Source organism: Grampus griseus, assembly GCF_964374135.1.
Source record: "Grampus griseus genome assembly, chromosome: 2".
In the NCBI taxonomy this organism is placed as follows: Eukaryota; Metazoa; Chordata; class Mammalia; order Artiodactyla; family Delphinidae; genus Grampus; species Grampus griseus.
The window spans coordinates 135,955,368-135,968,065 of NC_139018.1; the positions used below are offsets into that span (position 1 = coordinate 135,955,368).

Below are 12,698 nucleotides of genomic sequence, written 5' to 3' on the forward strand. Positions count from 1 at the left end.
CATGTGTATTCATCAGTGATATTGGCCTGTAGTTTTCTTTTTTTGTGACATCTTTGTCTGGTGTTGGTATCAGGGTGATGGTGTCCTTGTAGAATGATTTCGGGAGTGTTCCTCCCTCTGCTATATTTTGGAAGAGTTTCCAAAGGACAGACACTAGCTTTTCTCTAAATGTTTGATAGAATTCTCCTGTGAAACCATCTGGCCCTGGGCTTTTGTTTGTTGGAAAATTTTTAATCACAGTTTCAATTTCAGTGTTTCTGATTGGTCTGTTCATATTTTCTGTTTCTTCCTGGTTTAGTCTTGGAAGGTTGTACTTTTCTAAGAATTTTTCCATTTGTTCCAGGTTGTCCATTTTATTGGCACGTAGTTGCTTGTAGTACTCTCAAATGATCCTTTGTATTTCTGCAGTGTCTTCTCCTTTTTCACTTCTAATTCTGTTGATATGAGTCTTCTCCCTTTTTTTCTTGATGAGTCTGGCTCATGGTTTATCAATTTTGCTTATCTTCTCAAAGAACCAGCTTTTAGTTTTATTGATTTTTGCTATTGTTTCCTTCATTTCTTTTTCATTTATTTCTGATCTGATTTTTATGATTTCTTTCTTTCTGTGAACATTGGGTTTTTTTTCTTATTCTTTCTCTAATTGCTTTAGGTGTACGGTTAGGTTGTTTATTTGAGATGTTTCTTGTTTCTTAAGGTAGGCTTGTATAGCTATAAACTTCCCTCTTAGAACTGCTTTTGCTGCATCCCATAGGTTTTGGGTCATCATGTTTTCATTGTCATTTGTTTCTAGGTATTTTTTGCTTTCCTCTTTGATTTCTTCAGTGATCTGTTGGTTGTTTAGTAGCATATTTGTTTAGACTCCATGTGTTTGTATTTTTTGCCTTTTTGTTTTTCCCTGTAATTGATATCTAGTCTCATAGCATTGTGGTCAGAAAAGATGCTTGATATCATTTCAATTTTCTTAAATTTACTGAGGCTTGATTTGACTCAAGATGTGATCTATCCTGGAGAATGTTCCATGTGCACTTGAGAAGAAATTGTATTTTATTGTTTTTCAATGGAATGTCCTATAAATATCAATTAAGTTCATCTGGTCTGTTGTGTCATTTAAAGTTTGTGTTTCCTTATTTATTTTCTGTTTGGATGATCTGTCCATTGGTATAAGTGAGGTGTTAAATTCCTCTACTATTATTGAAAAGCTTTTGTCTGAGTCCTTGGTCTTGATGATATTGCCCATGGATTTGGAAGTACTTCAAAACCAGCTCCACTCTGCTTACAAAAATTCAGGTGGGTTGGGTCCTCCCAGGCTTGACTGCAGTGCTGTGCTCCTGGTTCGCTGGCTCAGGCAGTAGCCACCCCTCTGTCACACTCTCTACTGAGTTTTACTAACCAAAGCAGTCTGAGGTCTGGGTTTCCATTTCTTTAGTAAAAACTTCCCATGATTGATGATGATTCCCACAAGATATCTTTGACAGCATCTGGATAGAGTTGGGGGGAGGGGTACTTTTTCTTTTCTTTTTTTCCCAGGATAAAATGGACAGGTTCCATGCTGGGCACAGAATCTGGTTCAAACTTTGCACCATATGTCCACAGTTTTTCTTTTCTTTCACTGTGTAGGAGCCATCTCAGTTTCCATTTCTGTTTTCTCCTCTGTCTCTGAAAAATAGTGATTAGTAAGATCCATTTGTCATCTATTTTCCTTGGTAATTGGCTCTGTGTGTGTGTGTGTGTGTGTCTGCTTTTACCCATCCTCCTATTCCCTCTCCAGCCAGGCAGGAGGCTGGGATGGTACCAGATGGCATTCTGGGCGCCTCTGATCTGCAGGCAATGTGTTCTATCCCTTTTAAAGGTCCTCCTGCTTTATCCGCCTGTTATTTAAATAACTCCTTTTCCCTCCACTTTCTGTTTCTGCTGCTACAACTCCACATCCCATGGCCAATTCTAGAGAGTATCTAGGGTTAAATTCTAGGGCTACCTACTTCTTTTTTTCTGGAAACTGTCTTATTTATAGATGGTTTCATCTTGTATATAGAAAGTCTCAATGAATCCACTAAAAAACTCTCAGAACTAATAAACAGGTTCTGCAGTGTGACCATGGTAAAAGATCAATATTCAAAAATCAATGCTCAGTGCTCCAGGTTCTGCTGGGTGGCTGGTGTAATTGCCAGATGTTGGGGTCAGACAGAGTTGAGGGGAAGTTCCAGCTCTGCTGCTTTCTAATGTTACTTCGGGTGGGTTAATTTACCTTGAATAGTCCCTTCATCTATAAAATGGGAATTGTTATGGGAAATAAGTTAGCTAATGTTACTTCTCATAGCAAGTCGTCAAGAAATCCTGTTATCTCCTAATTCAAAACATATCCATGTTCTTCTTGAGAAGATCCCTCTAGTTGTACCCTGAAGAACAGTTTGAAGGGACCTAGAGTGAATATGGATGCATCAGTTTGGGGGCTATAGCAGTAGTTAGGTGACTGCTGGCATTTAGGTGATTTCTATTCATTTAGATTTTCTTTAATTTTTTAAAAACAGAGTTTTCTAGCTTTCAGTGTAAAAGGCTTGAGTTTCTTTTATTAAATTTATTACCAGGAATTTTATTCTTTTGCTGCCGTTATAAGTGAGATTGCCATTTTAAATCTCATTTTTGAACTATTCATTGCTAGTTTACAGGAATACAATTGATTTTTGAATATTGATTGCAGAACTTATTAGTTCTGATAGTTCTTTAGTGGATTCATTTACTTTCTATATATAAGACCCAACCGTCTATAAATAAGATAGTTTTACTCCCTCTTTTCCAATCTGCATGCCTTTCCTTCCTCCCTTCTTTCCTTCCTTCCTTCCTTCCTTCCTTCCTTCCTTCCTTCCTTCCTTCCCTCCCTCCCTCCCTCCCTCCCTCCCTCCCTCCCTCCCTTTGTTCCCTCCTTCCTAAATGCCCTGGTTAGAACCTCCAGTACAATGTTGAACAGAGGTGATGAAAATGGATATCCTTATTTTGTTCCTGTTCATAGAAGGAAAGCATTCAATCATCTTTCTCCATTAAGTATCATGTTAACTATTGGTTGTAAGTAGATCCCTTTATCAGGTGGAGGAAGTTATCTTCTATCCCTAGTGTGTTGAGTATTTTTATCATGAAAGCGTAATGGATTTTATCAAACGCTTTTTCTGTGTCTATTAAAATGATAATATGGTTTTTATTCTTTATTTCATTATTACGGTGGGTTATTACATTGGTTGATTTTCAGATGTTCAACCAACCCTGCATTCCTGGGAGAAATCCCACTTGACCAGTGTCTATAACATTTTTTACTCATTGCTGTATTTGGTTTGCTCCACAAAGCTCTCTACTGCTTTCTACTCTGGTCTGTCTCTGGTTTATACTCTTGCTTCCTTAGAGTCCTTTTCTCTTTTGAAAAATAGAGCAGTCAGAGAAATCTTCTTAAAACATGTTAGATCATTGCTCAAAATCCTGTAGTGAATCCCTCACTTGGAGTGAAGGGAAAGCCGTTAGAGTGCTTACCAGGCCCTACGTGAATAGTTCCCTGTTACTCCTCACCCCAGCTCCTGCTCCTCTCCTCTCATCTGTTTTGGCTCCAGCAGTCCTGGCCAACTTGCTCTTCTTTGAACAGGTCAGGCCTATTGTCATTTTAGAGGGTCTGAACATGCTTCCTTCTGATATTCATATAGCAACTTTCTTCCCTCCTTCATGCCTTTGCTCAGAGTTTCCCTTCTCCGTGAAGCCTACTGTAGCCAAACTTGCAACCCAGCCCTGTGCATCTTATCTCTTTACCTTGTTCTTACATTTCTTTTTTTTTTCCCTCATAGCACTGACCACATTTTAGAATGCTAATTTAATGTATTCCTCAAAAAATACTGATTACCTATTAACTATTTCTTTCACCCTAACCCTTTTGAGTGCAAGAATCTTTGGTTTATTAGTTTATCCCAGCACATAGTAAGTGCTCAGTAAATATTTGTTGAATGAATGGAAAGTGTATATAAAGCTCCTAGACCAGGGCCTGATATTTGGAAAAGGTTCAACAAATATTCGATGGTGTTCTGTATTCAAATACTATTAAATGGTGGGGGTAGAATAAGGCAAAGCAAAATGTTTTCTGTTTTCTGGAGTTTGCAGACTGGAAGAGGAGACAGACATTAATAAAATAATCATGAAATGAGTGAAGAATTACAAACTGAATTGAGCAATTAAAAAGGGTGGGTTGTGAAGGATGAACACACCAATTAGAGGGCCTGGACCTAGGCTACGGATCACAGAAGTCTTTCCTAAGGAAGTGACACCTGAGTTAGGATGTGAAGGAGGAGGGGAAGGTCTAGAGCATTTTAGGCTGTGTCATTAGCAAGGACAAAGGACAAGTTATGGGAACATGTTCCAAAGCTTGGAAAAAGGCCAGAGGGGCAGAACCACAGAGAGTAAGAGGGTGGTATGAAGCTAGGCTGGAGCAGGTGACAGGAGCCAAACTTTTTAGGTCTCCTAGACCATGTTTTTGGATTTGGATTTTTATCCAAGTGTGAAAGTGGGCATGGGAGTGGCAATTTGAGGGTGCCTTAATCAGATGTTCTTGGGAAGATCACTCTAGTTGCAGCTGACAGAACAGTTTGAAGGGGTCCTAGAGTTGATATGAATAGATTCATTCTGGAGTTTCACAGTAGTTAGGTGAGAGATATTTGGGTGATTTTAATTTATTCCATTAACTTATGCTCAACTATATTTTCTTTTTCCTTTTAATGTTTGAATTTTATTTAATTTATTTTTTTATACAGCAGGTTCTTATTAGTCATCAATTTTATACACATCAGGGTATACATGTCAATCCCATTCTCCCAGTTCATCCCACCACCACCCCCACCACCCTGCCGCTTTCCCCGCTTAGTGTCCATACATTTGTTCTCTACATCTGTGTCTCAATTTCTGCCCTGCAAACCGGTTCATCTGTACCATTTTTCTAGGTTCCACACATACGCGTTAATATACGATATTTTTTTTTCTCTTTCTGATTTACTTCACTGTGTATGACAGCCTCTAGATCCATCCATGTCTCAATAATGACCGAATTTCGTTCATTTTTATGGCTGAGCATTATTCCATTGTATATATGTACCACATCTTCTTTACCCATTGGTCTATTGATGAGCATTTAGGTTGCTTCCATGACCTGGCTATTGTAAATAGTGCTGCAATGAACATTGGCGTGCATGTGTATTTTGGAATTATGGTTTTCTCTGGGTATATGTCCAGTAATGGGATTGCTGGGTCATATGGTAGTTCTATTTTTAGTTTTTTAAGGAACTCCATACTGTTCTCCATAGTGGCTGTATCAATTTACATTCCCACCAACAGTGCAAGAGGTTCCCTTTTCTCCACACTCTCTCCAGCATTTGTTGTTTGTAGATTTGCTGATGATGCCCATTCTAACTGGTGTGAGGTGATATCTCATTGTAGTTTTGATTTGCATTTCTCTAATAATTAGTGATGCTGAGCAGCTTTTCATGTGCTTCTTGGCCATCTGTATGTCTTCTTTAGAGAAATGTCTATTTAGGTCTTCTGTCCATTTTTGGATTGGGTTGTTTGTTTTTTTAATAGTGAGCTGCATGAGCTGTTTATATATTTTGGAGATTAATCCTTTGTCCATTGATTCATTTGCAAATATTTTCTCCCATTCTGAGGGCTGTCTTTTCATCTTGTTTATGGTTTCCTTTGCTGTGCAAAACCTTTGAAGTTTCATTAGGTCCCATTTGTTTATTTTTGTTTTTATTTCCATTTCTCTAGGAGGTGGATCAAAAAAGATCTTGCTGTGATTTATGTCAAAGAGGGTTCTTCCTGTGTTTTCCTCTAAGAGTTTTATAGTGTCCGGTCTTACATTTAGGTCCCTAATCCATTTTGAATTTATTTTTGTGTATGGTGTTAGGGAGTGTTCTAATTTCATTCTTTTACATGTAGCTGTCCAGTTTTCCCAGCACCACTTATTGAAGAGGCTGTCTTTTCTCCATTGTATATCCTTGCCTCCTTTGTCATAGATTAGTTGAAGTTATCTTGTTCCATTGATCTATATTTCTGTTTTTGTGCCAGTACCATATTGTCTTGATTACTGTAGCTTTGTAGTATAGTCTGAAGTCAGGGAGTCTGATTCCTCTGGCTGCGTTTTTTTCCCTCAAGACTGCTTTGGCTATTCGGGGTCTTTTGTGTCTCCATACAAATTTAAAATTTTTTTGTTCTAGTTCTCTAAAAAATGCCATTGGTAATTTGATAGGGATTGCATTTAATCTGTAGATTGCTTTTGGTAGTATAGTCATTTTCACAATATTGATTATTCCAATCCAAGAACATGGTATATCTCTCCATCTGTTGGTATCATCTTTAATTTCTTTCATCAGTGTCTAATAGTTTTCTGCATACAGGTCTTTTGTCTCCTAGTAAGTTTATTCCTAGGTCTTTTATTCTTTTTGTTGAAATGGTAAATGGGAGTGTTCCCTTAATTTCTCTTTCAGATTTTTCATCATTAGTGTATAGGAATGCAAGAGATTTCTGTGCATTAATTTTGTATCATGCAACTTTACCAAATTCATTGATTAGCAATAGTAGTTTTCTGGCAGCATCTTTAGGATTCTCTATGTATAGTATCATGTCATCTGCAAACAGTGACGGTTTTATTTCTTATTTTCCAATTTGTATTCTTTTTATTTGTTTTTCTTCTCTGATTGCCATGGCTAGGACTTCCAAAAGTGTGTTGAATAATAGTGTTGAGAGTGGACATCCTTGTCTTGTTCCTGATCTTACAAGAAATGCTTTCAGTTTTTCACCATTGAGAATGATGTTTGCTGTGGGTTTGTCGTATATGGCCTTTATTATGTTGAGGTGGGTTCCCTCCATGCCCACTTTCTGGAGAGTTTTTATCAGAAATGGGTGGTGAATTTTGTCAAAAGCTTTTTCTGCATCTATTGAGATGATCATATGGTTTTTATTCTTCAATTTGTTAATAAGGTGTATCACATTGATTGATTTGCATATATTGAAGAATCCTTGCATCTCTGGGATAAATCCCACTTGATGATGGTGTGTGATCCTTTTAATGTGTTGTTGGATTCTGTTTGATAGTATTTTGTTGAGGATTTTTGCATGTATATTCATCAGTGATATTGGTCTGTAATTTTCTTTTTTTGTAGTATCTTTGGTTTTGATATCAGGGTGATGGTGGCCTCATAGAATGAGTTTGGGAGGGCTCCTTCCTCTGCAGTTTTGTGGCAGAGTTTGGGAAGGATGGGTGTTAGCTCTTCTCTAAATGTTTGATAGAATTCACCTGTGAAGCCATCTGGTCCTGGACTTTTATTGGTTGGAAGATTTTTAATCACAGTTTCAATTTCATTACTTGTGATTGGTCTGTTCATATTTTCTGTTTCTTCCTGGTTCAGTCTTGAAAGGTTTTACCTCTCTAAGAATTTGTCCATTTCTTCCAGGTTGTCCATTTTATTGGCATAGAGTTGCTTGTAGTAGTCTCTTAGGATGCTTTGTATTTCTGCGTGTCTGTTGACTTCTCCTTTTTCATTTCTAATTTTATTGATTTGAGTCCTCTCCCTCTTTTTCTTGATGAGTCTGCCTAATTGTTTATCAATTTTTTTTATCTTCTCAAAGAGCCAGCTTTTAGTTTTATTGATCTTTGCTATTGTTTTCTTTGTTTCTATTTCATTTATTTCTGCTCTAATCTTTATGATTTTTTTCTTTCTGCTAACTTTGGGTTTTGTTTGTTCTTCTTTCTCTAGTTCCTTTTGGTGTAAGGTTAGATTGCTTATTTGAGATTTTTCTTGTTTCTTGAGGTAGGCTTGTATAGCTATAAACTTCCCTCTTAGAACTGCTTTTGCTGCATCCCATAGGTTTTGGATCGTCATGTTTTCATTGTCATTTGTCTCTACGTATTGTTTGATTTCCTCCGATTTCTTCAGTGATCTCTTGGTTATTTAGTAACGTATTGCTTAGCCTCCATGTGTTTGTGTTTTTTACGTTTTTTCCCCTGTAATTTGTTTCTAATCTTATAGTGTTTCGGTCAGAAAAGATGCTTGATATGATTTCAGTTTTCTTAAATTTACTGAGCCTTGATTCATGACCCAAGATGTGGTCTATCCTAGAGAATGTTCCATGTGCACTTGAGAAGAAAGTGTAGTCTGCTGTTTTTGGATGGAATGTCCTATAAATATCAATTAAATCTATCTGTCTATTGTTTCATTTAAAGCTTGTGTTTCCTTATTAATTTTCTGTTTGGATGATCTGTCCATTGGTGTAAGTGAGGTCTTAAAGTCCCCCACTATTATTGTGTTACTGTAAATTTCCTGTTTTATAGCTGTTAGCAGTTGCCTTTTGTATTGAGGTGTTCCTATGTTGGGTGCATATATATTTATAATTGTTATATCTTCTTCTTGGATTGGTCCCTTGATCATTATGTAGTGTCCTTCCTTGTCTCTTGTAACATTCTTTATTTTAAAGTCTCTTTTACCTGATATGACTGTTGCTACTCCAGCTTTCTTTTGATTTCCATTTTCATGGAATATCTTTTCCATCCCCTCACTTTCTGTCTGTATGTGTCCCTAGGTCTGAAGTGGGTCTCTTCTAGACACCACATATATGGGTCTTATTTTTGTATCCATTCAGCAAGCCTGTGTCTTTTTATTTATTTATTTATTTTGCGGTATGCAGGCCTCTCACTGCTGTGGCCTCTACCGTTGTGGAGCACAGTCTCCAGTCGTGCAGGCTCAGCGGCCATGGCTCACGGGCCTAGCCGCTCTGCGGCATGTGGGATCTTCCCAGACTGGGGCACAAACCCGTGTCCCCTGCACTGGCAGGCGGACTCTCAACCACTGTGCCACCAGGGAAGCCCAAGCCTGTGTCTTTTAGTGGAGTATTTAATCCATTCACGTGTCAGGTAATTATTGATATGTATTTTCCTATGACCATTTTCTTAATTGTTTTGGGTTTGTTTTTGTAGGTCCGTTTCTTCTCTTGTGTTTCCCACTTAGAGAAGTTCCTTTAGCATTTGCTGTAGAGCTCGTTTGGTGGTGCTGAATTCTCTTAGCTTTTGCTTGTCTGTAAAGCTTTTGATTTCTCCATCGAATCTGAATGAGATCCTTGCCGGGTAGAGTAATCTTGGTTGTAGGTTCTTCCCTTTCATCACTTTAAGTATATCATGCCACTCCCTTCTGGCTTGTAGAGTTTCTGCTGAGAAATCAGCTGTTAATCTTATGGGAGTTTTCTTGTATGTTATTTGCTGTTTTTCCCTTGCTGCTTTCAATAATTTGTCTTTGTCTTTAATTTTGCTAATTTGATTACTATGTGTCTCAGCATGTTTCTCATTGGGTTTATCCTGTATGGGACTCTCTGTGCTTCCTGGACTTGGGTGGCTATTTCCTTTCCAATGTTAGGGAAGTTTTCAACTCTAATCTCTTCAAATATTTTCTTGGGTCCTTTCTCTCTCTTTTCTCCTTCTGGGACCCCTATAATGTGAATGTTGTTGCGTTAACAGCCAGAGGTCTCTTAGGCTGTCTTCATTTCTTTTCATTCTTTTTTCTTTATTCTGTTCCATGGCAGTGAATTCCACCATTCTGTCTTCCAGGTCACTTATTCGTTCTTCTGCTTCAGTTATTCTGCTATTGATTCCTTCTATTGTAGTTTTCATTTCAGTTATTGTATGGTTCATCTCTGTTTGTTTGTTCTTTAATTCTTCCAGATCTTTGTTAAACATTTCTTGCATCTTCTCAGTCTTTGCCTCCATTCTTTTTCCAAGGTCCTGGATCATCTTCACTATCATGATTCTGAATTGTTTTTCTGGAAGGTTGCCTATCTCCACTTCATTTAGTTGTTTTTCTGGGGTTTAATCTTGTTCCTTCATCTGATACATAGCCCTCTGCCTTTTCATCTTGTCTATCTTTCAGTGAATGTGGGTTTTGTTCCACAGACTGTAGGATTGTAGTTCTTCTTGCTTCTCTCCCATCTTTGGCTAATGTGACACTTACCATGTCTTTTCTGCTATATCATGTCACTGTTTGGATTCATGTTTATTTATTGTGTTATCATACTATTAGCTACCTTCTAGAGGGTTGAGATCTGGGAGTCACCTTGAATCTTCCTCGCAACATCAAAGAGTAACTGAGCCAGATTGACACTGTCCTCTAAACCAGTTATTCTCAAAGGTTAATATGCGTATGAATTATCTGCTAGAATCAATGTACTGATTCAGCAGGCCAGAGATGGGGCTTAAGAGTCTGAATTTCTATTTGGCTCTCAGGAAATATGAAGCTGCAGGTGGGAGACCCATGCTTTGAGTAGCAAGACTCTAAACTTCCCTTTAACCCCTCTCTCTTCCTTCTTCCTCTACATCACTCTTTTGGCTGGAGACCCTGTTACCTCAGATCCTCCTAACTGACCTGCCTGCAACCTGTCCTTCCCCACCACCAGTGTATCCCTTATAAAACTATTATCTAACAGAGCCCTACCTCCATGGTGAACTCGCCCAAACAAATGTGCCACGCAAGTCGGAAATGCAGAGTTGCCCTAAGACCTGACCTGTGATCTAAGGACCTGGCTAGGTATTTTTCTTGGGACATCCCCATTCTTTATTTTCCTGCTTCTGTGGTTTCCTTCTTCTCTGCTAACCTCCTCTGATGAACTCAATGTGGCTACTCTGCTTTTCCCCAAAGTACTGATTTTCATTTTCTCCCAACCCAAGCCAGGCCCTCTGCACTGTGGCTCACAGATTTTCCACACTGGCTTGGGCTGCCAGCAGCACCTTCAAAGTGCCCTTTCTTAAATCCACTGTTGCCCCACTGTTAGGGAACCGTTGGCCAAAACTGCCCGCCTTAGCCAGGCATGATGGTAACCACTTGCATGAGTTGTCTCGCAGCAAGAGACAACTTTGTCTCCTTGGACATTCATTTCCAAGTGTTAGACAAGAACGGGTCCCCTTCTCGGGGCCTTGGAAGAGGTCCTCCTTCCTGCAACAGCACTATGTCGTGTTACAAAAGAGTATAGCTGAGGAAGCTGAAAGTTGATTAGAGGAAATCATCGTTGGGAAGGAGAAATGATGTAGTCTATCGGTGAAAACTAGCCTTGCCTTCTTTACGACTGCAGGTTGTTTGGATCTCACAGAGCTGGGGGTCATCCCAGACACGGGTTTGCTTCAGTGAGTTTCAGGCCGCTGCTTTGCAGGATTCCCTCGTGGGTTATGGGAAGCAGTAAGGTTTCAAGTGCCTACTTTCTGTTTTAGTTTATTTTTATTCATTCCTTTGTTATTATTGTTTTTTTTTTACTGTCAGCTCTGTTGCTCAATAGTAAATAATATATTGCAAAGAGAATTGTCCCTTATCAACTGGGCAGAGACCAGGGCAAAGAAAGTACCGAGAGAGATTCTGGAGAACAATGGATGTGGAGGAAGCAAAGATGGGAAGTGATATTCCTGGGTTTGGGGCCCCAGTTCTGCTCACATGTCTGTATAATCTTGGAAGGGTGATGTAGCCTCTTTGGCCTCTTCCCCCAGTTCTCAGAAGGGTGCTGGGGACATATCACTGTTTAATAGGCCTTAAGGATAAGTTAGTAGGGCTGTGCAGAATACTTCAATTCTTTAATTTAAAAAGTACACATTCTCCCTCCCACAGTGTCCTCAGTGCTATGAAGTTTTCCTCTGCCCTGTAAGGGGGTCGTTGTGTGACCTTCCCAGGCTCAGGGAGTAGACTGAAGGGTCACTAAGACCTGAGCCAAATGCATTTTCATTCTATATGCCTCCCCTCACTGCAAAGGCTGTCAAATTCCTTCATGGAAGAAAACAATGAATTTGGAAGGAAAATGCAATGTAACCATTTTTTACCCTAAGGAACCAGCTTCGCTTTCCAATGTGTGAATGTTTTCTAGTGTGTTCCCAGGGCCGTGAGTGTTTCGAGAAGTTCGCAGTGCACTGCTGTACTCACTCAACCTCCAAGTCTCACCCCCTCCCGACCCATTCTCCAGAGTCCTCAGGGTTTCCAGGTATAAATCAAGGGACTGCCAGAGCTCTGGCTGGAAGGAGCACAGCGTGAGGAAGTTGGTGGAAGGTGGGAGGCAAGAGGAAGGGACTCCCTTTCAGCAGAGACCCATTTGCAAGACAGACAATTCACTCAGCGTGATTTCTATATTTGTGCCCCTTTAATGGTCAGCAGTAGAATCAATGGAATGCCTGCTACCTGGTTAATAATGGGGCAGTTAGGTGGCAGCAATGAGACGACCAGCTATGGGATCCATGGGCTGACAAAAAGACCATTGAACATTGACTTTTCCACTTTTCTTTCTCTTTCCCCAGGGCAGCCACTGAAGTTCTGGCAGCATTGCTGAAATCAAGTAAGTGCCTCTTTTGAAACGTGGTTATTTCTTTCCCCTCTGAGTTCAGTGAAAGATGCTCTTCTGTCTCCATGGCTCATTTTCAACCTGGAAGGCAATAGAGCCATTCCTGGATCTTTGGGGTGAGATGGAGGATATTACGGCTGCTCTAACTCGGGGCTGCAAAGAGAGAGTTAACCTCTCTCTCTGTGGAGGTGCCATTCATAATGCTGCCAAGACAATTGACTCTAACTGGAGTATGTTGTCTACTGCAGACCCGAGGAACTCTCCAGCTCCTTCTAATTGGACCAGCAGCTTTTAAGGACTGTTGGAATAAACTGCAGTTTCCAGTG

At 39.5% G+C, this 12,698-nt stretch overlaps 1 protein-coding gene across 3 annotated transcripts in view; it reads left to right on the top strand.

The window, feature by feature from the left end:
* AGBL1 (AGBL carboxypeptidase 1) overlaps positions 1-12,698 on the top strand; it is a 775,280-nt gene that overhangs the window by 130,592 nt on the left and 631,990 nt on the right. For all 3 annotated transcript variants that reach the window (XM_082681486.1, XM_082681485.1, XM_082681484.1), the window contains exon 6: positions 12,329-12,366. In XM_082681486.1, coding sequence (XP_082537612.1) covers positions 12,329-12,366 — 38 coding nt within the window. The remainder of the gene's footprint in view (positions 1-12,328; positions 12,367-12,698) is intronic.